The sequence below is a fragment of the Fomitopsis serialis genome (assembly GCF_022376445.1).
Source record: "Fomitopsis serialis strain Sig1Antser10 chromosome Unknown B0H18scaffold_148, whole genome shotgun sequence".
NCBI classification, from domain to species: domain Eukaryota; kingdom Fungi; phylum Basidiomycota; class Agaricomycetes; order Polyporales; family Fomitopsidaceae; genus Fomitopsis; species Fomitopsis serialis.
Window position 1 is genome coordinate 1 of NW_025955108.1, and position 23,702 is coordinate 23,702.

Consider the following 23,702-nt stretch of genomic DNA (forward strand, 5'->3'; position numbering starts at 1 on the left):
CAAGATGGATATCGGCCAGGAAAGATACCTCAGCTGATGCTCGGCTCATGCATTGTCTTGGGTGAGACAAGACGGTCGGCTGAATCAAGACGGTGGTCGGCTACAGATTTTCTCCAGCCGAGAGTCGGATAGTGCATTGTCTTGGGCGAGACAAGAAGGTTGGCTGGATCAAGACAGTGGTCGGCTGCAAAGCTTTTCCAGCCGACAGTCAGATAGCGCATCATCTTGGGTGAGACAGAATGGTTGGCTGGGCGAGAATGTCTGGGTCAGCCAATCATCCCACGCACTGCCTTGCCCACCTTGTGCCGCCTTGCCCGCCTTGTGCTCGGCCGACTCAATCACCTTCCATGAGACAGTTGCGGTCGGCTGAGGTCAGCCCATCCCATCCCATTCCACGAGACTGCACGTCGGCTGTACCATGGTCATCCATGAGACAGCTGAATGGGCTCCATGCCATGGGTATGGGTTTTGCATGGGTATCATGGGTACCCTTGGGTATGGGTACTATCATGGGTAGATCTATGTGCAGTTCATGGTACTCATAATTTTGCATGGTATGGGATGTGTTTGTCGGTATCATACTGGCCAGGTGAGTTTCACTGACTGCATGGTCAATCACAACATTGTTGGAGCTTCCACTTTTGCAAGCCAGGACACATTGCTTAGATGGGAGTCACTTACATGAGGGCAGTTACTGTACCTATATTTCCAACATATATGGATATTCAGGTGGGACAACCACAACATTTGGGGAATAGCAAGGCTGTATACACAAATAAGTCTTACACATCACAACACAAAATGTATAGTGATACCATGGGCAGAACCCTCTAAAGCTCATCATATTGGATCACCCAGATGTAGTGGGATTACAATGGTCAACATTGAGCAGAACAAATGTATCTCAGGGTATACAAAAATTGAACTGAAACACAGACAAGATGTTGCATTGTGTCATGAATATGATAATGTCTGTCAGACTAGCCCCTGAGAAGAGGATCATATTAGAATTATTTGAATTTATTTCTTGATCATCATCACTGAATCCTGTCTTATGTCACAGGCTTCCACTAATATATGATAAGTGGGGCCAGGGGATGAATGTGACCAGCCAATTATGCAATTACTTTCATTCAAGCCTAGTTAATACATTGCCAGGTGATAAGTGACACAATAAGGAGCATGATGTCTTATAAAAAGCATGATCATAGACCTACTGTATTCAATGGCCTGCCACCTGCATGTAACTGTGGCCACTGGTCACTCTGCTGAAATCCTGGATTTAGAAAATTAACTAACAAGGCATCTATGCTAAATGTAGTGCTGGAACTGCAGGTCTAGGCTCACCTCAAGGGGTCCATGACCAGTATTCATACTGATTTTTCAAAATTCTAGAGTGGCCCTGTCACATGTACCTAGCAAGAAATTAAGTATACAGTATTACTGGCTGTTCAGCATGGACAATTGCATGGTAAGATTCAGTATGATAATATTTTGTGCCAGTATAGTATCTCAGCTGCACTGGGCTACCAAGCGCATGGCACTGCATTTAATTGAGCATAATGGTACATACACTGTAATGCACTTGTTGTTGTCAATAGGACAACCTCAATAGTCTGTGTATCATTGGTTGGAGCATAACAATAAATGACAAAATCTGTCTTCTGGTTACTTATAAGAAGACAGGATGTGGCATAGGCAGGTCTTGCACAAACTTGGTTCCAGTCACTCAGGGTATTGCTTGGGTCAGGAGAGCTAGATAGGTAGATGAGATGGACAAGGAGAGAGTTAGGTTAGAAAGAACAGTGCATTGGTCTAACTACAATGTACAGAGTACTGTGGTTGTTAGTTGTGGGTCAAGATAGATGGTTTGTGGAGCAAAAGTGTGTCTTCCATGAGCAAGTTGACACTCCTTATATTCCTGCAGGTTGGCCTTGCTGAATCATCCTCATAATCATAAGTTGAACATTATTGAATGTTTGAAAATGGACTCAAATATATAATGCAATTCTAGCAAGTACCAACTGTATCTTGAAGGCTGACATTACGGAAAGGGAACACTTGTCAACTTTCCCATACTGCTATTGCAAAGTACTTTGAAGCAAGCTTCAGGATCACCATATAGCTGTTGAACTGTGAGAGAAACATAGCACAGACTATCTAATCAACAGTTGCCAAATTTTACCACAGAATTATTACCACAGAAGTCCATGGGTTGCATGGGTACATGGGTCAGATTTTGGCTACCCATACCCATACCCATGCATACCCATACCCATGACCCACATGGGTTATCCATACCCATGCAATGCACTAGTGAAGGTTATCTTTGCTCTACCGCGCAAGCTCCCTGCGGTGCAAGGCGGAGGGCCTGCACCTCCATGGTGGCCACGGGGTCCGCTCGCGTATGTAGAGTGGTACACTCGCTTCGCGCCTGCGGCTGACCCCTCCCACTTGATGTATTCGGTGAAGAAACCGCCGTCCTCAAGCAATGGTCTGCTGCAGGGGAAGATTATTCCCCTGTCACAGATCCGGCAATCCTGTCAGCTTACACCCATTTTCCCTGGCGGTCCTCGCGGCACTGTTCCCGACTCCTGGTCATCGGAAAATGTGTTAGAAATGGCTAGTACTTTCTACGTTAACAACTGGGGTGGATTGTATGCATACCAAACACTTTGGTAGCCTCTAATAACAAGTACAGTTAATCCCATGGTATCCGGCGCTAATCGCACTGCGGGCGTCACACACGTTGTTCACAAGCCTTATCAAAGACCACGTCTCTGCATAGAGTCTTCAAACTGTTTGGCAAGCTCTCTGCTTGGACTCTGCTCCCTCGATCTTCCGCACCACCCCGTCAACCTTCCACCATGCCTGCTCTCACCTCCGCTACAGTCTTCTACATGTCCACCTTCCTTCCATCTTTCCGCGATGTCTGCAGGAATACGGTGGCTTGTCGTAACGCCCCTCGGCCAGGTTGCGCCAATCATATCACTCTCGTCGCTGTATCCCGTTCAACCGGGCTGGGTACGCTATGGTGCTATGTACATTACACAGCTCTCTTGTGCTGCTGGATACTGACACCATCATACTGTCAGTGCCCCTTATCTCACGTATGCGGCACCCCACAGAGCTTGCCAGTGCTGCAGCCCGACCAGGCAGACATTGTGATCTCACAACCCTACATCAACGCAGAGCTACCGCGAGACTGGGAAGACGGGTACATCTTCCTCGGAGGGGTTCACGCCTGGCACCGAAGTGTGGGGTTCCCGCTGTGTCTGCGGGAGGAGGGAAAGAAGGCGGTTGTGGAGGTCTTTCTCTACTATGAGGTGTGTCATTATTTCTTCCCAAATGTTCCCCGACACTCAGGGCGAGCACACAGAATTTCCATGGGCCGATGATCCTGCCCCTTATGTGCCGCATGTACGACAACCACATCGAGTTTCCGTTCTGGCAGCCAGTTACGGAGCAAGCCCTCCCTTGCCTCAATCGCTGGAAGCGCGATCCTGACGTGTTCCCCGTCCTATTCAAAATGTTCAATGCCGAACAACGCAAGTGGCTGCCCATCCCTTCCATCAACGAGCTCATCTGCATCCCCCTTCCCTTGACCAACGTCATCATGATCAAGTACGCACAAATCTCTGCGACACCTTGGCACCACATGTACGGCTTCGGAATCGGACCCCGGGCTTCACGCCCATTGAGCAACCTGCTCGCCCGGATGTACGGCCTTCGGTACATCTGGCCGACAGGCTTCCCCCTCCCACGCAGCCAGATTACTTTGGCGCCCACCATAGTTACGCGCGGCGCATGCAACATCCGTCTCCTTGTAACCCTGTCGGAGGGCGAGCCGGGTTACACCATGGAGAATGTGGAGGGTGCTGAGACCGAGGACTGATCATGGGTATTGTAGTGCCGTCTCTTTAGCGATGTACTGTACCATATGTGTTTGGATATACATTCTATTGAATTACTCTACTCGTTGGAACCGCGCTGTTTGAAACCGTGCGTCTCCAGTGCGGGATTCTACGCCTACAAAATTGGGGCCCGGGGGCGCCAATGGGTCCGGTGTTCGGCGCTAGTGGTAAATTAAAAACTTCTCACGCCTTGTTCAACGCTCTCGCATCGCTTTCAAACTCTCTGAAAACGCTTTCTCTTCCTCTTATCCTCTTCACCATCCACCTGTCCACCATCATGGCTTCTTTGGATCCTCGTGTTCAATTCCACATCTCTACGCTCATTCCTTCCTTCAGCGATGTTTGCAAGAAAGTCAAGCGGTGCCCCCATGTGCCGAACGGTTCCCTCAACCACCTCACGGTGGTTGAGATATCGAGGACAGGTCTGGGGACCCTGTGGAGCCATGTGAGTGACAAATTCCATGATGAGTCTTGTTGGATACTGACAGAAACATACATAGTGCCTGAGGACTGTTGTTTTTGTTGTTGGTTCCCTTTATTGTCACTGAGGGCGAAGCCCTATGTAGACATTACATGCGAAGGTCTGGTCTATGTATTCGTGTCCGTTGTCGCGTAGCATCGCCGTCCGCCGAAGCTTCGGGCTGGTGGGTTTGTGTACCGTAATATATGCAATGAAATGGACTGGTGGGGAGAGGGAAATGGAAAGTTCGGAGTCCGAGGTTTGTGGTCCGTGCGCTGCGCGCAATCTCTGCATTAGCGTGTCCGTCCATCTCCAGCCTTTGCGGCCTTGTCCGGGTCCGAGTCCTTCAGCGTCAGGTCTCCGTAGGCGGCCGCGAAGCGGCCGGTGTCATGAATGTATCGGAAGAGGTGTGTGAGCAGGTTTGGCGCATTGAGAAGGTCTTTTATCGAGCGAGCTGCAGGACCTGCGTCGCGTGCTAGACGGTCTCTATGTTCGTTGTGGGCCGGACACTCCATGAGGAAGTGGTACACCATCTCGCGCGTGGTACGGCAAGACGGGCACAAGGGTGAGTCTTCCTTATGGATCCTAAACAGGTATTTCTGAAGCGGAACATGCTCAGTGCGAAGTTGAATGAGAATACTCGCCTGTCGTCGGGGCAGTCTTCCTGCCAGTTTTCCGTATTGCTTCGATGGCATCTCTGGGTCTATCCGATCCATCCTCGCCGCTCGGGGCGACTCCCTCCACTCCGCCTTTGCCAGTCGTGTGAACCTCTCGTTATGCATCTGCCGCACTCTGGCAAGACTGGCCGGGAGCTTCTCCTGCAGCCAGCCTGGGAGGTCCTTGACTGGGCTGCTGTCTCCTCGCACCGCTTTCTTCACCTCCACATCCGCCAGCTCATTCCCGTCAATGCCCTTGTGTCCGGGGACCCATCTGAGTGTTAGGTCGATGTTAGGATGTCGTCGTTCGAGTCGCTCGATTGCGCCCAGGAGTCTGTCGAGCATGTAATGCGCCGGGTGAGGTTTCCTATTCTTTGATGCGTGGAGGCATGCCAAGTTGTCTGCCGCCGCGGATGCTTTCGCGCACGAAATCTCCCAGTGTAACAGCGCGATGCCCAGGTTCAGTCCCACGATCTCTCCCTCGTAGACTGTATGTCTCGCTGATGGCCCGAGGTGATATCGCAGGACTTTGGGCTCGCCGTTTGGTACTACCAGTACCGCTGCCGCTCCGACTCCATCGTCAATGTCCGAGCCATCTGAGTATATCCTCCATCCTTCTTTCCTTGCCCAGATCTCTTCGTCAGCTGCCGCGTCTTCCTTCGAGGGTGCGATTGAGACTCTGAAGGGCGGCCGCCAGCTTGGGGGAGGCGTACTGCCTCGATCGTCTCCACGTCCTTGGGGTCAAGGTCGTATGCGCCCAGAATCTCGTGGAGAGGGCTGCGGTGTCGTTTGACCCATCGCGCAGCTTGCTCGACGTGACGGTGGAGGGGTGAGAGGTCGGTAGTGTGCATAACCTGGTAGCTTCGTGCATTATCAACTTATCAACCAACAGATGGAAGGGGAGAAGGTTCAGGTGCGCAGTTAGGGAGTCAGTGGGCATTGATCTCATCGCGCCCGAGATCATGAGGCAGGCTTGACGGTGTACACGCTCGAGCTTTCGGATTACTCCGACAGACCCGTAACGCTGTTTGCGGCCTTCCATTTGTCGCTGTGGGACAAGCCATACACTCGCCGCGTACAGCATCGCAGGTATGAGCATCTGCAGGTACAGGGACTTCACATGTCTCATCGGGATCCCATGTTTCGGGCGTGCAAGGTGGCCGAACTGCATGAGCCATGTCGTGCCCTTCTTCAGGGCATACTCGGCTTGCTTTTTGAAACACAGTTTACGGTCTATCCAGACCCCAGGAACTTAGCGTCCGCCGAGGGTTGCACTGACCCATCTGAGAGGTCCAGCGAGGGACCCATGTCGTCGTTCGCAAGGCTCGGGTCAGCGTGCATGAGGCATAGCTTCGAGATCTCGAAGCGAGAGTTCCGCGTGCGGGACCACTCCTTTGCGCCGCCTGCGCGCTCCATGTAGCTCCGTAGGGTCGAACACGTCGCGTCCAAGTCCTTGCCCACCGCTATTGTGGCTACATCATCAATGAAGCCCAGTGTGAGCTCTCCCCTTTTCTTGTCAGCACATTCCAGTAGCACCAGATTGTAGACTTTGTACAATAGGACTGAGAGTGGGCATCCCTGATCTATCCCACTTAGGATGACGAACAGGTTCAAGACAAAGTCGTCAAACGACAACCATGTCTTTCGGCCATGGAGCTTTTCTCGTAGCCAGTCGACGACTGCTTTGGGTACGCCACGCATACGGAGCTCATGGAACAAGCGCTCTGGGATAGCACTGGGGAATGCTGCCTCCACGTCCAAGAACAGGACAGAGGCGACCTTCTTTGCCCGCCAGGCATCTCGGATCGTCTTGGTCAGTAAGTGTAGTGAGTCAGTCGTTGTACGCCTGGCTCGTCCCCCAAAGTGGAGATTGGGGAACAAATTGAGTCTCTCGAACTCGTATTCGACAGTCTCGGCGACGCATGACGAGAGGATCTTGGCCATGCAGCTCATGAGCGCTATGGGCCTATACGACTTCGCAATCGAGTAGTCGTTTTTCCCCGGTTTTCGTAACACAACCGTCGTGGAGAGTTTCCACTCCTCGGGTAGTAACGCAAGTCGAATGTAGCACGGAATAGGGACCGAGAATTGGGACCAATAGATCCGCGCACCTTTTGTAAACCTCGTTAGGTATTCCATCGGGGCCTGGGGCTTTGAATTCCTTGAGGCGGTTACACGCTGCGTGGATTTGGTGGTCCGAGATGTGCGCAAATTCGAAGGCGGGGGCGGGTAGTGCTCAGTATTAGGGTCTGGGAGTTCGAGGTCAGGAGGGGCTGTGGGAAGAACATCTCATAGAGGACGCGACTCTTCTCCTCGTTCTCGTGTTCAAGGTGGGCGCTGCCCGGGCGATGTAGCGGCGGTACCCTACTCTTGCTGCTGTCAGACGATCCTGCGCAGATGAACTTCCCTATCGTCCAGACTGACTTTGCGTCCGCCTCTTCGAGCCACGCCTCCCAGTGCGCCTTCTTGGCTGCGCGTACCTGGTCGCCATAGCGGTTCCGTATTTTCCGGTACTCTGCATGTATGGGGTGCCTAGGGAACTCGCGTTGCTTGAATGCGCGTCGTCCCTGTCGCCCGACCTCTTTCCGCATTGAGTTGAGCTCCTTCGAGTACCATCGCTTGGCGAAGGGTGGCGGTTTAGTCCCGGGACTGTCTCCTGGATTGTTTCGGTGAGTGTACTCATGAGCAGCGAAAGTGTCTCATTGAAACTCTCCTTCGTGTTTAGGCAGCCGTTGGGGATAGGTACATCCTCCAGCCGGATTGCGAGCTCTGTTCGGAACTCATTCCAGTCAACTCTCCTAAAGTTCCGGAATGTGCGGGGGCTGATCGGGGATGTCGAGTAGGAATGTCGTGCGGATGGGGAAGTGGTCCGTGTTGGGAGGGCGCAGGTCCGCGGCAACATCACATGACAAAAGGCAGTCCTTCAGGCCTTCCGTCGCAAAGACATTGTCTGGGCGAGTAAGGTTTTTAGTACGCGAAGCTACGAGGGTGGGGATACCCTGCGGGAGGAGCATATGCATATCAAAAACACTCAGCATGTCAATAAGCTTGTCTGCTTGGTCCAGGGCTTGGTTCGTGAACAAGTGGGAGTTCCGCTCATCATCCCAGCACGGGTGGTGACGGTTGAAGTCCCCGAGCCAGAGTATGTGGCGCTTGGGGTCCTCGTCCTCGTCTTGCAGCAACTTTCGCGACTCCCTCGACAGGACGGCTTGCGCAAGATCGCTATCCTGGGGGTTGTACACGTTAAAGATGTGGATCGTGGACGTGGCTAGGCATAGGGTGACAGCTGTGATATCAGGGGAAGCAACTGGGATCGCTGTCCAAATATTAGTAGATACGCGTTTATTGATTAGTATAACAGATCTGGACGTAGCCTTATTATCCTTGTGTCCAGTAGGGTATGTCACGATCCAGTCGGAGGCAGCGCGGGTGTTATTTTAGTGATCTAGGTAGGGTTCTTGCAGGGCTACAACATCGAAGTCGGTGATGTCATGGAGCAGGGCCGACTGGGCAATGTTGGACTTGTTCACATTCGCCTGACAAACCCTTAGTTCTCTAGGTTGTTCCATCATCGTTTACCTTGTCGAAGTAGTCCTCACTTGTCGCCGACACGCGCGAGCCGGGGCACGTCGGCGGCAGGGAGCGGCTGGTGAAGCCGCCTTCGCCAGTCAAGGTGGACTGGCGACGACCATCCGCCGTGCGGAAGCTGGACGTTCGCGGCCGGGTTGGGCCAGCCGCTACACCTGGGTTCGAGCCCTGGCCGGCTCGGGTCCAGCCCTGGTCCTGAGTACGCTGACTCGGGCTGTCGCGACGGTGCGGTGGAGGGTCACGCAGACGGGGGTCGCGAGCTTGGGGATCAGGTAACGGCTCGTCGCTCCAGTCACCTCCAAGGCGGCTCGCCCTCGACGGGTGCATGTGTCGGTGAGTCGCGCCAGATGTCTCTGCACGTGGGGCCTCCGGAGGTCTCTGGGGTGCTGCAAAGTCGCGGAACGGGAATGTGGGCACGTCGGGCACGTAATGCTGCTCCCAGGATGCCGGGTCGTCAGCGATGGGGAAGAATCGATACTGCTCCAGCGTGTTTGCACGCTGGATCTTCCGGTTCGCCTCGATGAAGGCGGGGCAGTAGCGGGACCAGGAGGTGTGGCCCGCTTCATTACAGTTGACGCAGTAACACTGGAACGGGCCTGCCGGAGTGTCGCACTTTTGTGTCGTGTGCTCGGGGACGTGCACATTCCGCACTTCGGTGTTCCCTTGCAGTCGAACGCCATGTGGCCTGGTTCCAGGAGCTGGCACTTCATGCAGCGCCGGGCCTCCTTAACCAAGCGCCACACATTCATCTTCCGTCCGAGGTACGTGAGGCCATTGACGATCACGTCATTGGCCCGTCTTGCGTTGCTGAACTTCGCAATTGCATAGGCCGTTCTCTGATTAAGCTTTCTTTTGTCAATAGGTTTAATCCAGTGTACGACCATGAGGTCGCGTTCTTTCCATCCGTTCTCTTTTTTGAGCTGTCTGTACGCCTGTTCGCTCGGGACGAACGACATCGGCATGCCCTGCCAGACGACCGCATAATAGCGGGCTCGTACTGTTGCCTCTAGGCCAAACTTGCCAGTGAAGGCCGCCAGATGCTTCTCCAGCCTCAGCCAGGTTACCACCTCTTTGGAGCTTAGCTCATACAGGATGCCCCCGTTCTTGAGCTTTTGCGCGGATACGAATCTCGCGCCCCCTGGCGCAACCATTTCTCCCTCGTTCGCCATCATATCAAGAGCAAGGTTGGCCTTCGTGACCAACTCCAGTTCTGTGAGTGGAGTTCCATCCTCCCTTGTCCTCGACTTCACATCAATCAGCATCTGACGCCCTTTGACGCTCTCCCGCGCCATCGTCGTAGCATGCGTGATTGGCAGTTGGTGCTGGATTGCGGCCGCATAAGTGGGCCATCCTCCAGTACCAACTGGCTGGGCACCTCCCGAGTCCATCGGAGCAGCATACTCCTGGACAGGTGGGGGTGCCTTCCATGCCTCTCGTGTCTCTCTCAGTACGTCCTCCCATTCTCCTCGTCGCTCATCCACCATCTCCAAGTCCTTCGCCAGCTTCGTCTGAGACACAGCTAATTTGCGTACCTCCTCTGTCAACCTCCCCAACGTTCCATTGAGCTCCGTCGTCCACTTCGTCTGCTTGTCCGCCATCTCCTCGAGGCGGTCGATCTTGCCCTCTCCTAGTTCGCCCGGTTCACCATCGTCCTTCTCTGCAATCCGCATGAGGATGGGGCGTATGTTGTCCAAGACTTTGGCCGCCGGGCGGTTGTCGCGGATAGCCTCTGCATAGGTGGCGAAGGCGTATATGGCCGCCCGTACAGTCGCCTGATTACTTGTCTCTGCAGCAAACCTCAGTCCCTCCACCAGCGCGCCCAAGGAGGGCTGCGACTCCTTTGCAATCAGGGCTCGTCGTAGTAGGACCTCCTTCGCTTTCTCGTAGGTGTCTACTGTCTCTCTCTCTGGCTGTGTATCAGTCTGCAATGCTGAGGGGGTCGACCTCATATTCGGTCGCTCGCCGGCGCCTTTCGCGACTGTCGGTGACGCCGCTGTTTTCGCTGCCTTAGACGTCAGTCCACTTCTTGTGGAGTTCGACATTGAGTCTCTACTGTGTGTAGAGTTCTAGATTTATTGCCTAGAGAGCCTGTAGTGGCTCTTGCCGCTGTCCTGACGTCCGTTTACCCCTCCCGTCAGAGGTTCGGACCGTGGGAAAATTGCCAGAGTATGAGCGTTAGAAGCAAAGAGGGATCCCTGAGGACTGTAAAACCCTGCCGTACCTTGCCCAGCAAGTTGCAGCCGAACGACGATGATGTTGCCGCGGCGCGCCCATCCATCAACGCTGTACTGCCGGAGGAGGGCCCAAACTGATTCATTTTTGTCGGCGGCATCGAGGTGTGGCACAAGAGCCCCGAATTCCCAGAGTGCCTTCGAGGGACGGACGAGATAGGAATAGTGGAGGTATTCTTCTATTACCGGGTGAGTTTGTCAGTCTCTGCGCGTATGTTTACAGGGCTCAAAGTAACTGGGCAGGATCATGTTGCGCCCATCAAGCTGCCCCTCATGTGCCGTGTACATGGGGACTTGGAGATAGAGCTGCTGTTCCGCCAGCCGGTCACCGAGGAGGTCATTCCATGCCTCAATGGCTGGAAGAGGGATCCTAAGGAGTACCCGGCACACTTCGAGATCTACAACGTCCAGCAAGCTAAGTTCATTCCCCTCGGGTCCGTCAACGAACCCATTCACATCCCCCTACCCCTTCGGCACATCATCCTCGTTAAATACAAGAGTATCTATGACACCGTGTGGCCCCTCTACTGGGCTAAAGGGATCCACCCTTCTGGCGCTCTGGGCGGAATCCTCGCCAACATGTACCTCCGCCTGTCCATCTGGCCGGTGGGCTTCGCTTTCCCTAGGACCCGCATCAAAGTGTTGTCCATGGTCCGGGTTGAAGGCAACCACCGGCCTCACGTCTTCACGCCAGCAGAGGGCGATCCGGACTGTACCGTGGAGAGGATGAACACTGGAGAAGATGAGGTCTCAGTGGATGCGGACTCTGATGTGGACACGGATGTGGACTCGGATGCGGACACGGATGTGGACTCAGATGCGGACACGGATGCGGACACGGATGCAGAGGATTGGGATGGTGAGATGGCTGTCAGCGACTGAGGAGATCTACATACTTGTACATCCCAGTTCCGCCTTCTCTGTACCCTTTTTTGTAACTACCTGTGTATTGCTTATCATGAGGTCCATGTAGTATTGTTTTTTGAACGATGTCCTAGTGTACAACTACGAGAATGCAAAAAGAATACATGTGTATAGTTGAACATGTATTCTATTCATGCCGCCATCGAAACACCCTTTTGAAAGCTTTGTGACTTTCTTGTAAATGCCTGCTATTAATCTGAAGCTTAGCGCTGTGCGTCTCCAGAGAGCCGCTGTACACTGTCAAGCGTCTTCTTGTTCCCTTCTCTACTTCAACCGTTGCTCAATGTCTTCACCGCTTCACTCTGAACTGTGCTTTCTCTTCTCCATGTTCGTACCAAGCTTCCGGCAGATATGCAAGGCGACAAGGACATGTCCGTGGCACAGTCATCAATCACATTACGGTGGTTCTGGTGTCTACGGAAGGGAAGTATCTAGGGACATTATGGGACTTTGTGAGTCATATTTATATTACTCTGGCCATCAGTACTAACCCGCGGTCAGTGTCCGGTATACAATAAAGACCGCTGTGACACCGTACGAAGTCTGATCCAGCCACGTCCCAATGAGTTGAAGGCTGCCCGTCCTTACCTTGCTGTGTTAGAACCTTCCGACCGCGAGGACCGCCTGATCTATGTTGGGAGCATTGAATCGTGGAACCGGAGCGTTGGATATCCAGTGTGTCTGCAGGGAGAGGTGAGAAAGGGAGTGGTAGAGGCTTGCATTTACTACGAGGTGCGTTACAATCATTTTTGCCTACTAGTAATCGTACACACAGCTCACCAACGTTATAGGACCGCCATTCACCTATGACCCTACCACTCATGTGTAGGATATATGACGAGGAACTTGAGCTCCTGTTTCACCAGCCGATTACCGAGCAGGCATTCCCTGTGCTCAACCCTTGGAAGCATCATCCGGTGCAGCCCAAGTTCGAGGTCTTTGACGTGGAGCGTGAGGCTTTCGTTCCGTTCTCCCTGTGGGAACCACTCCGTCTTCCTCTCCCCCTGCGCCGCATCCCAGTGTTCAAGTACGCCAGCGTCACCAACATACATTGCCCGCAAGACATTGCCCTAGATGTTGGTGATCTCGGCCCTATTTCCAGCATGAAGGTTGAGATTGGCACAACCTTCCGTTCATATGGCCGACAGGCCTTCCTACGCCCCGCACCTGCATGCACTCCAAGAATGTTGTGAAGAGCCGCGGGTACCCGTTTCCGGACGTCTTGGAGGGCCCCTTGCAGGGCCAGAAGGTATATGGTGAGGAGACCATGGAAAGTGGAGAACTAGCGGTGGAGGAGATGCCCAATGGTGGCGAGAATGGCACTGAGGAGCGGGACGAGGTGCAGATCTGGGAGGTAACCTCCACCGGCAAAGAAATTCCGTACGTTCCTGACAGTGCTGGGGGGTACACTCGTGGGGCTTGAGATGCATTAGATCCACTCTGTGACACTGTATATATCATCATAAACCTGATCATGTTGAATCTTCATTGTGAAAAATGAATGGACGGCTGGTGCTGTGATGGCATTTTTGTGTTGACGTGAAAATCACACCAATGAGATATGAAGTCCAGAGTGCCTCATGGAAAAACTCTTTTATTAGATATGAGCTATGGCCACGAATAAGCTAAAGGGGTGGGCATCTACAGAGTGTCACAATAGACTCTCAGCAGGGCCAAAGCCGGTCTCAAGTGTTTTTTAAGACTCAAAGTGCATTCCGATACTTAAGAAAGAATCAAAGTCTGCTTATTGGTGCTTTGAAACATGGGCGTTTGCTTGGGCAAAAAAGGGTTTTTCCTGATGTCCCAGGCTGAATGCAGTACCTCGAGGACTTCTGTGTAGAAATTGTCCACAGATTCCCTGTCCATGACAATCTTTACTTTCTGCAAAAGACATACATGAGTATAGAGCACAGAAATTGAGAAAGACCGACCATATACGCTGTGCAACGCTTAATGATCTCCGCAGATGTCAAATGACTCGTCACAGCTTCTTCCAATGTGTGATACTGAAGGGGACGGTACAGGATGATGGTGACAGACGTGTCACCATGCATCGTAACGCCGTTGAAAGAGACGGCAGCCGATGTCTTGCCAGGTGGTGCAACAGCTACCCCACCGTTCATCACGTCACTGATGGGCGTGTCCAGCGGATCTGTCCTCTTTCCCTTCCCACTGGGCCCCTGTTCCAGGTGCGGCAGGCCCATGAGCCCCACTCCCTAGGGTTTCGGGGATTGTTTGCGATGGCGCAGCCCCAGGCAGCCAGTACCTCTGGGCTGGGTTTGGAGTTGCGCTGATGGCGATTCTCGTTCACAATGCCAATGATGTAGCCTAGGATGGGAGTGTCGCCCTGCGTGACCATACAGCCGCACTGTAAAGTGTTCAATTACACCGAATGTAAAGATATATCAACTCACCTTTCTTGCGGCATTTGGAAGGGTTTGACACACACAAATTTCCTGGCATACAATGGGACGTAGGGCAGATCCCATATACATGAGGTATTCGGCATCACTACGTAGCCCCTTATTCGCCGTATACTCATCGTAGACGTAGAACACCTTGCGGAGGCCAGACTTCTGCCCTAAAGCCTTGAAAGATGGTGCCAAGATGTCCTTGACACCGCTGTTAACACCGTCATGGATGCTGCTGGGCATGGTGTTGAGAGACAAATATTAGGATGCCATGAACGTATGCACCTCTGGTCTCTTGCCGCCGCTGTGCTTCTATCTACCTGATAAGCACCACATACCCAGGGCAAGAAGTTGCCTCTTGGTCAGCAGTTCCATCCAGTACGTTAAACACCGTTCACTTGAGCGTCTGGCTTCCTTATTTGGGTTCGCAACTCATTGCAAACCCTTTTATGGAAACTCGCAACATGGAACATCAAGCGTATATGGGATATCCTTGGAAGAAGTACATACATGAGTTGCAAATAGACGGCGCTACACTATGTATACAGCACACTGCGGAATGTACCACCCGGACCATATGGCCCAGATCCTACTGCGAGGTTCAAGACCCCCCGCCGCTCACGTCTCCACGTCATGTTGCCCGCGACCCATCTGACATTGAAATACACACGGAGAGCAATCTCGTCCGGCAACTCTTCGCGGCGAGTCAACACAGCTTCCTGTGTAGACAGGCGTCCAGGGCCCTTACGCTTCCGGAAGAAGCTCTCCGGTGGTTCACGCCCGTAGATGCGTGCGTGGTGCTGCACCATTGAAGAGATGGTCTCCCTGTAGAGCTTCTATCTCCCATATGGTAGACCCTGCACATCATCATCACGATCTGTAAGCCACTTGATGAATCTATCAGTACATGTACCAACATTGAAGCATGCCTGCATACTTACCATGAAGTGATCGTCTTCTTCCCACTGCCTCAACGTCATACGGCTTCCGGCGTGTTGTACAAAGCTCGTGAAGTTGTCGCGGGTGTATACGAGCATGCAGCTTTGCATGCGCTCACCAGTACCGGGAATCTTCAGAACACCATAATCATCGTCTCCATGAGTTGCTGGAGTGATCATGCTGAGGACGAAGCCATGCAGCACAGGGAGGTGAGGGAGAGCCTCCAAGAGCTATGTTTCACGTCAATCGCAACATCCCATCTCCACAAATTGAAATACACACCTTATCTATGTTGTACATGAACTCCTTCACGCTCTGTGCCACAAGGCAACAAAAGACCATGGTTTCCTGGGCATCACCTTGCCCAAGTGTGTTAGCGGCATGGACGGATGCGTACTTGAGACAAAAGCAAAGACGGGGTGTTGTGACCGTGCAACTGGGGGATGTTGTCACTCGTGAAGAGACGGTATCTCCCTCCGCTTCACGTAGCACGCGACTCATTGCACTTGTGATGCCAAAAGTGAGGTCTTCCTCAAAGGTTGGTGCTATCACGGTCGCCGTGTCACGCAGCCGCCACCAGTCGATCCTGAACGTACGAAGATCTCACACATTTAGCAGTGCGTCCCCTTCACAAAATGTGTATGGCCCACTCACCTCACGCAACATAGAAACACGCCCCATCGTTCAAGCTCCAGGTTGCCTTTAGCCTTATACTTCCACGTCAAATCGACTGTCAACTGCAGCAGATCGTAGGTCGTCTTGTCCATCCTGGCGAGGTCCTGAACGGCATAACCACCTGAGTTGGATGTGGTAACCGACCTAGGTAAAGTTGAGCTTACCTCGGTGATGAAACCATCCTTGTCGGAGCGGTCCCACTGGGACTGAAGCTCGTGGATCTGCGCAAGACAATGACAGAGATGATTGAACTCGTTGCCCTGTGAACCAAGAGTAGTCTTGAGCCATTGCAAGAATTCTGGGCGCACAACTTCTATTGTTGGCCTGGGAGTGATGGCGGCCAGCGATGAGACCATGACACCGTGCTTCGTATTCGAGCCAAGTGGCTCATCTAAGCCTGCATAGGAATATGGCACTTGAGAGCTCTCTCCCGAGATGGGGGATTGAGGCTGCGCGATCCTGTGCCTGTCGGGGAGGGATTGACCTGGGGATTGTATCTTCACTTGCGTGTGGTGATGAGCCTGGACAGGTGTGCTCGGTCAATTAGAATCGCCGGAGTCCGAGCCGCTCCCAACTGGTGTGTGCAGTGGGTCGTCTGTGTCCGAAATCAGCTCGGTACCGTCACGGCGTATTGAGCGCGTATCACATGCAGGGTGTCGGACTGGCCTATTCTCGTCGTCGAACAGCATGGTGTGGAGGCTGGAGGGTCGACGTTAACTGGTTCGGGGGGATGTGGAAGCTGGGAGTGAAGCATTATGTTAGCCTGAAGGGTGAGGTCATGGGAACAGCATTCAGACAACAGCGACAACTTGAACTGACCTTCAAAGATCCCACTACATGTCTTTGGCGGCCTTCGTTCTCAATGTCCAGAGTCCACAAAACTGGAGAGACGGTGACTCCTCACAGGTCTGTCGATCTCATAAATGACGAAATACTTGCCCCCTGCACTGAATGTCTGCAACTCTTAGAATGTCTATGCCATCCGCGTATGCGGGCTACACCCTTGGCTATGCCTCTGGACATAGGTGCCAGGTTCGCAATGTGTTGTGAACCCTCCATATTAGGGAATCTAAGCGCCGGAGTAATTGGAGGGCGTTCAGCATCTCAGTCCTGGGGGGAAACTGCTCACCGACTCAATCCTAGCAACAGTGATGCTGCACAAGCCCTCAGATTATCAGTACAAGATGAGTGAACGGTGCTGTAAACATGTACACTAGTTGACGCTATTGAATGAGGCGTGTTACATACCTTTAAAACAGTCTATGCTGGAGTTTGACTGACTGTACTGCATTCACCGTCTGAAATAATCGTCAAGGTGTGCACCATGAGACAGTGAGGTGTTGAAAGGGCAGTCTCAATGTAGCGGATAGAAGGCAAGTGCCCTTTACCTCATCTGTCATGGAAGCACTGTCAGACTTGGTTGCGAGCCGCTCAACGCCCGGTTTAGTGCACTCTGCACCAGATCTGTGCCATCTCTACGCCCACTTGCCTCAGTTTTTTTACAGGCAACCCCCACGTAGGTGAGTACATAAACTATTCACGGTCATGGGTCAACCGTTAAAACACGAACATCATTTTCACAGACGTCGTTTGCCCAGACCCACAGAGACCATGAAACCCTCCTTGACACTGTTTGTACGCCCGGGTGGTGACAACGACCGAACCTGCCCAGCATGCGACAAGGAGTTCCACACAAGTCAGGGGCTCATGGCTCACTTATCCAGTGCAAGGTTGTGTGCTTGGTACCGCAAGGGCAAGAATCGAGAGCTCAACGCGTTCAGCCTTCCGAAGGTCGTCGAGTCTCCGGCGCAAGCGGTCGCCAACACGCAGGTGGTGGATGGGGAGGTCAACGACTGCAAGGACATCCTAGAGGACAGAGATTTTTTCCGCTTTGAGCTTCCTGATGCGCCGCCGCCACCTGCCGACACTGATGCTGGCTCATCAGGCCAGCCATCCTCTAGCATGCGAACGGCAGGCAACTCACGGCGCAGACCTTGGACATTCATACTGATCCTCGACAACAATGAGGATACAAGGCTTTCCGAAGAGAATAAAGATGCAGGGGCGGTCATCAGAATAGACAAAAGCATTACGATCCCTGAGGTACGAAGGTATCGTTCTTATGATGGACGGGCCTGAAACGCTTCCAGTGGCGCCCAATGTGGCAGTTTTTTCCCACAGGTACAGTCATTTGCCCCCAGCTTACCATGTATAGTTAACATTTGTTATGGTCAGTTAGCGGAGTTCAAAATTTTCAGACTCCCAGATGACGCGACTTGCACCAACACCACCAAACAAATGCTGTGGCTCAGTGCTTTGTCCTGGGGTGAGGGCCCAAGAAACACTTCGAGTGGCACCCAATATGGCAACTGGTGAGCATGTCATGTGACTGGCAGCCAGGCAGCTCACTGCTAGCGCTCACACTTATAGGCTGCCCCATAGCCCTAGTTAGTAACAATTGTGAATGGACTTAGTATACTGATCTGATAGCCCTTCATTCAGAGAGTATACACTATCATTATTGAGTAGCTAGAGTGGCTGGCTGGTCCAGAAAATGCAAAATAAAAAAATCCACATGTGCCTCTGCAGATGTCAAAGTGCCTATTTGTGCCTCAGATGTGTTCCATATGTCTGTAATGACATACATATGTGATTCAGACACTGTACAACTCAGTGGGTGCTGCACTACAGCCAAAATCAGCCACAATGAGCCATTTGACCCTCTTTTCACATGTTGTAGTCCATCTACATGGTGTAGTGATGTCTATGATAATCCCAAGCACTCAGATTCTCCTATTGGGTACTTCTGTATATTTGACAGATTTTCTGCATTTTTGTGACCTCCATGGGCACCACATCTTGTCCTACTTCCTCTTTGGGCAGGACACCTACTCTATATGGTAGTTGTGGCATGTAGCTGGCATATAGACACATAGACACAATCTGGGGATATATAATGGCCATCCATACATATGTATCCATGCTACTATGATGTCAGGCTTTGTATGCTGCAGAGACACTGTCTGAAGTGTGATCATAGGCTTATATGAGCTCCCTGAATGTGAATTTCACTGTGTTATTGAGTATACTGCCCTAGTTGATGCAACAATTGTATCATGGAAGGCTATAAGGATTTGACCTCATTCATTCTGAATATCTTCTGAATATTCCGCTTTTTTTTTCAAGTCTATACAAGCCCTCTTGACACAGTAACAGTCTGCGCTGACACCGCTTACTAAGCGCTCATTAAGCGCCCATTGCCGAAGCGGACTTGTATACAACTGCAGCCCTGCATTTCTCTGCAACTCAGGTCACCCAAAAGGGATTTTGGAGCAATGTCATTGGTTGAACCACTGGCAAACCTTGCCTTCTAAGGGAATCATTCAATCTCAGCCGAGTTTTTTGATGGCTTGCCCAATGTGGTCAGCAGCACTGTCTAGACTCTGACTAGAGCACATTGAATGTGGAGAAATCTCGGAATATTGACTCCCATGCAATGCTCCTTGCACACAGGTATGGAGGTCCATATTAGGTATCCCAGTGCTTGTTCACAGTGTACTGACCAAGGCAAGTGATGCAGAGGCATATGTACAAATGTTGTTTTTCATTTACTGCCCTTACTGGAGAGTCCTACAGGCTGACAATCTTATGCAGGGGTCTATGGCTACCAGATATGAAAATCACCATATATGGTAGATCCTTGCCTGTTTGGGAAGTTGATGATAGATCACCTTTACAGTGTTGCATAAATGGCAGGAAAATGAGCAAACATTAGATAACACTATTGTCCCATTGTGGGTTGATAGGACTTATGTGTGATGCTGAGTACTTGTGGAGGAGATGGATAGCAGAAACACAGAGTCTGGTGCAATAGGCTCAGCCACATGCCATGTGAGGTTCACTGTCCACAGGTCAAAATTTTGACCTGTGGACGAGTCATCTTGCAGTGTAGTCTCCCAGACTCCACTGAAATATGCTGTTTAAGGGAATTAGCCTCTGACTGGCCTTGCTGTATTTGGCCAAAGGCTCTCAAGTCCATGTATCTGCTGTACTGTAGCCTTCACAAATACAACAAATCCCCAAAATATTCTCTCTGATAGGTATGATGTCATAGAGTCTGTAGCTGCTGTGACTTGCCCATCAACTTCAGTGGTTATGGCACAATTCACAAAACTCAAAAACCCACATATGCCTCTGTACACATGAGTGCACTGCTTTTAACCTTCAAAGTGACTCTATCAAAGCCTGTAGACTGCCCATTGATTCTCTGACATCTGGGATCTGCTATATAGGGAAGCTGGCCTTCCAAAAATGGCAGTTTCCATTCAGCTGCTCAGTCTGGGCTCAGAAAATGCTGATAAAATCTGGGAATATTATGTACAATTGAATTAATCCATGATGCCTGCTGTATGTAAGAAATTGATTCTGTATAGAGTCCTCAGAGTCTATAACCAGCATGCCTTGCTATATATTCATAATCCAGAAAAGAGAACCTCTGTGGACAATTGCAAAGTGATTCCAAATATGAATAGGTTGTTGTCTCTGAAACACATTTGATATGACCTGTATAGACCATGCACATAGTCCACACAGCATGAGTGTGTCTGGAATGTGCACAGCACTGCTATGAGTGGGGAAATATTGTCATAACATGCCTGTGTTGACTTCCCACTACTGAATGACCATGTATTGAGGTTCTCTCTATTTTTAAGATGCTTAGGGATATTCCACAGATCTTCTAGAACATTATCCGATTTTCTGGGACTTTCTTGAGCCCCAAACAAGTCAGTTTTGCTGCAGAAACAGTGCACACTTACATCGCTTACTAAGCGCGCAAATAAGCGCCCGTTGCCGAAGCGGAGTCGTCGACAGGCCGGAATTCCCGGCCTGTCGACGACTCCGGTCATTCAAAAGGGATTTTGGAACATTCCCATTGGCTGGGATGCTGACAAATATTCCCTTTTAAAGTAATCTTTCAATCTCAGCTCTTCATGCCGAGTTTTTTGATGGCTCTCAGCCACACTAACTCAGCTCTTACTAGAGCCCCATTAAATGCGCAAAAATACTCAAATAAATACCCAAATATTCCTTCTCCATGGGATACTTCATGGATACTGATGGGTGTCCATATTAGGTATCTTTGAGGGTACTGACCATGAGAAGTGATACTGAGGCATATGAGCAGATCTTGGTAAGCATGTTTACTAGAGAGCTCCACAGGTATGAGGGGAGTCTGAAGCAGACATGGAAACCTGCCATATATGGTTAGTCTCCTGCCCATTTAGGAAGTTGGCCATTGATGGCCTCTGCAGTACTGGATAAATAGCAGGAAAATCAGAGAAAAATCCAGGAGTACTATACATTCATATTGTGCTCACTATTGAGGCTCACATGTGGCAAAAACCCTATGATAGTGCAGAGTTTCCCATGCATGGCCTGATATAAGCCACTCTTTCAGTGAGTCTTTGTATATCTTGTAACCACCAGTATCACCTGGAATTGTCAGGAACTGGCAACTCCAAACAGGATCCTAAGCTGTTGTGTTTAGTTCAACAGCTCAACAGGCCCTGAACATGCAGGCTGCCAAACTTGGGAGTTGAGCTTGAATGCCAGCCACAAGCTCATCAGTGACACTGTATTTGCTGTGCTGTGGCCTCCCAAAAATGAAAAACCCGATTGGGTATATTCTCAGTCACATATGATGTGTCATAGAGTCTGTACATAGTATGCCTTCCCATACTTTCATATAAATATAGCCCCATCCAACAAAGAACAATAAAAAGCACATGCCTCACACTTATTCTTTTACATTGTTTGTGTTTCCTGTGATGCTTACCAATTACCTATGAATTATGTGAATAATATGTAGTAGCTGACCTGGAAAGTTTGAATTACTTGTTGAGTCTGGGCTCAGAAAATGCAGACAAAACAAGGAAATGTTATGTATGATTCCAACCTTGTACTACTTGCTGTAACTAGTAATTGGCTTCTCAGCCCCTTATGTGGACCATGATCACTCAACAATGAGTACCTGCAGCACAAAGGTACCATTCAATGCTAGAAACACTCATAACATTGACTTTGCTTTGCATGTCCCTTGTATAATGGCATAGCCATCACAAATATGGGTTCACACTGTACTGATCCTAGAAGTGACACAGAGACACAGTACTGTGCCCTTGCTACTCTTACTAGAGAACTGTATACACTACCAGTGTCATGAGGTGAGCAACTAGACATGCAGACTTACCATACATCCCAGCCCTTCATAGTTGCTGCAGTGCTGGACAAATGGTGGAGAATGAGATGACATCAACTCTATTCCCTCATGTGATAATTGCTTGGAGCATATCTAACCTCTACCATCATATTATAGGCTGATGTGTTACCAGGTCCTATTGTTCAAGTTATGCAATGAGCCTTGGGTGATATAATTGGCAGCTCTTGGCTTGCTCATATGGGCAGGGAATGATTGTACCATGTATTGATGATGTCTATTTGTACAATGTCTACTGTCACTCAGACTGCCACTAGGCAACCAGCAACAGACCATACTTATAGTGGACTTCTAGGCAAATATCTGACTGTCCTTTTCTAGATCTCGAGTCAATAATAAGTGACTTTGGATCACTCTCATTGGCAGCAACATTTCCCTTCACATGTTAGCATAAAATGTCAGCTACTCATGCTGGATTCTTTGATGGTATATGGAAAGTCACACAATAACACCATAGACCCAGGAGTGAACACGTGTGCCATTTTAACAGTGTTGTATATATCATGGGAGGGTCCAAGAAGCAGGTATTATTACACATGGTGCATTGTGGTAATATCTGGTGGAGTACCTGCCATTCCAAATAAACAGTAGAGAATCTGTATATATTGAGAGGGTGGTTGAACAAGAGCAATATGGTGGTGAATTGTGCATGCATACAAAAGAAGTAAGTGTCAGCCAGCAGATGAAACCAAAAGTTATCTCACAAAGGTTGAAAACCTTTGTGTTCATGGGACTTATGACTGGATACCATGACCATTGAGTAGGCATTTCTGGAATACTGAGCAAAGGCAATAATGATTCCATGTGCAAGTCTCAGTGTAAGTATGTGCTCTTCACAGACAGTTTCCTATGAATATAGCAATGACACACAACACATAGTGGCTTACTTTCTCAATTGTAATATTGCTCATGATGGAGCACTGAAATCAACAATGTAGATAACCAGGATGCATAGAGTATTTGGGCTGTCAGGCAGCAACTAGACAGTGAAAATGGGCAATAATGAATTCTTCACACCTCAATGTATCTAAACCAATGGGATCGTACTGCCAGCCATGGCCCTCTCCCCAGCAAGTAGTGAAGACGTGGAAGGCATACTTTGAGGTGGACAACCCAAGTGGAGAGGACACCATGGACGTGGACGGTCCTGAGGAAGACAGGATGGATGTTGATGGGGAGCCAAACAAATCCGACAATGGCCAGAAATGGCGGCCTTTTGCGTCAGAACTGGACTGGCAAGTCGCTCATTGGATCGTTCTCGAGGACGTAGGCCAGAACTCTATCAATAGATTTCTGAGCATACCGGGGGTGAGTACACCCTTCTAATTGAGACACTAGTCAAGCTAATCATGAGGGTTTTACGACAGGTTGTGGATAAGTTGGGTCTGACATTCAAGGACATCCACCAGCTATTCATCAGGTTGGACACCATTCCTGAACGAGCCGAATGGAAGACCACAGCACTGACGTTCCCCGACCACCTGGATGTGACACACCTGGTATGATATTGCGATATTCTTGAAGCCGTCAAGGCGCTGCTGGGAAATCCGGCGCATGCCAAGCACCTCATTTATTGACCGCGGCGGGTCTTTGCTGATCGCTCGAGGCAGAAGAGGATATTCTCAGA

General features: G+C 50.6%; 6 protein-coding genes across 6 annotated transcripts; 3 read left to right on the top strand and 3 right to left on the bottom strand.

The window, feature by feature from the left end:
- Window positions 1–1,824: 1,824 nt before the first annotated feature.
- Window positions 1,825–3,895, top strand: B0H18DRAFT_959583 (uncharacterized protein; the record flags this gene model as incomplete). The annotated part of the gene is made up of 5 exons (XM_048042824.1): window positions 1,825–1,883; window positions 2,172–2,657; window positions 2,811–3,024; window positions 3,096–3,326; window positions 3,380–3,895. 5 exons carry the CDS (start codon window positions 1,825–1,827, stop codon window positions 3,893–3,895), a joined length of 1,506 nt encoding a protein of 501 aa, XP_047886811.1.
- A 5,655-nt stretch (window positions 3,896–9,550) lies between these two features.
- Window positions 9,551–9,961, bottom strand: B0H18DRAFT_849609 (uncharacterized protein; the record flags this gene model as incomplete). The annotated part of the gene is made up of 1 exon (XM_048039590.1): window positions 9,551–9,961. A coding segment is annotated over one exon (411 nt), but the record flags the coding sequence as incomplete, so codon positions are not given.
- Window positions 9,962–11,122: 1,161 nt separating this feature from the next.
- B0H18DRAFT_959585 (uncharacterized protein) lies at window positions 11,123–13,196 on the top strand (the record flags this gene model as incomplete). The annotated part of the gene is made up of 6 exons (XM_048042825.1): window positions 11,123–11,596; window positions 11,823–11,881; window positions 11,976–12,225; window positions 12,326–12,505; window positions 12,565–12,882; window positions 12,957–13,196. The coding sequence occupies 6 exons, from the start codon at window positions 11,123–11,125 to the stop codon at window positions 13,194–13,196; spliced, it is 1,521 nt and encodes a 506-aa protein (XP_047886813.1).
- A 299-nt stretch (window positions 13,197–13,495) lies between these two features.
- On the bottom strand, window positions 13,496–14,427 carry B0H18DRAFT_959586 (uncharacterized protein; the record flags this gene model as incomplete). Its single annotated transcript, XM_048042826.1, has 4 exons — window positions 13,496–13,654; window positions 13,705–13,989; window positions 14,040–14,141; window positions 14,188–14,427. 4 exons carry the CDS (start codon window positions 14,425–14,427, stop codon window positions 13,496–13,498), a joined length of 786 nt encoding a protein of 261 aa, XP_047886814.1.
- A 293-nt stretch (window positions 14,428–14,720) lies between these two features.
- On the bottom strand, window positions 14,721–16,552 carry B0H18DRAFT_959587 (uncharacterized protein; the record flags this gene model as incomplete). Its single annotated transcript, XM_048042827.1, has 6 exons — window positions 14,721–14,984; window positions 15,126–15,353; window positions 15,406–15,709; window positions 15,778–15,902; window positions 15,963–16,319; window positions 16,418–16,552. The coding sequence occupies 6 exons, from the start codon at window positions 16,550–16,552 to the stop codon at window positions 14,721–14,723; spliced, it is 1,413 nt and encodes a 470-aa protein (XP_047886815.1).
- A 644-nt stretch (window positions 16,553–17,196) lies between these two features.
- Window positions 17,197–18,174, top strand: B0H18DRAFT_959588 (uncharacterized protein; the record flags this gene model as incomplete). The annotated part of the gene is made up of 3 exons (XM_048042828.1): window positions 17,197–17,318; window positions 17,382–17,901; window positions 18,034–18,174. The coding sequence occupies 3 exons, from the start codon at window positions 17,197–17,199 to the stop codon at window positions 18,172–18,174; spliced, it is 783 nt and encodes a 260-aa protein (XP_047886816.1).
- Window positions 18,175–23,702: the final 5,528 nt, after the last annotated feature.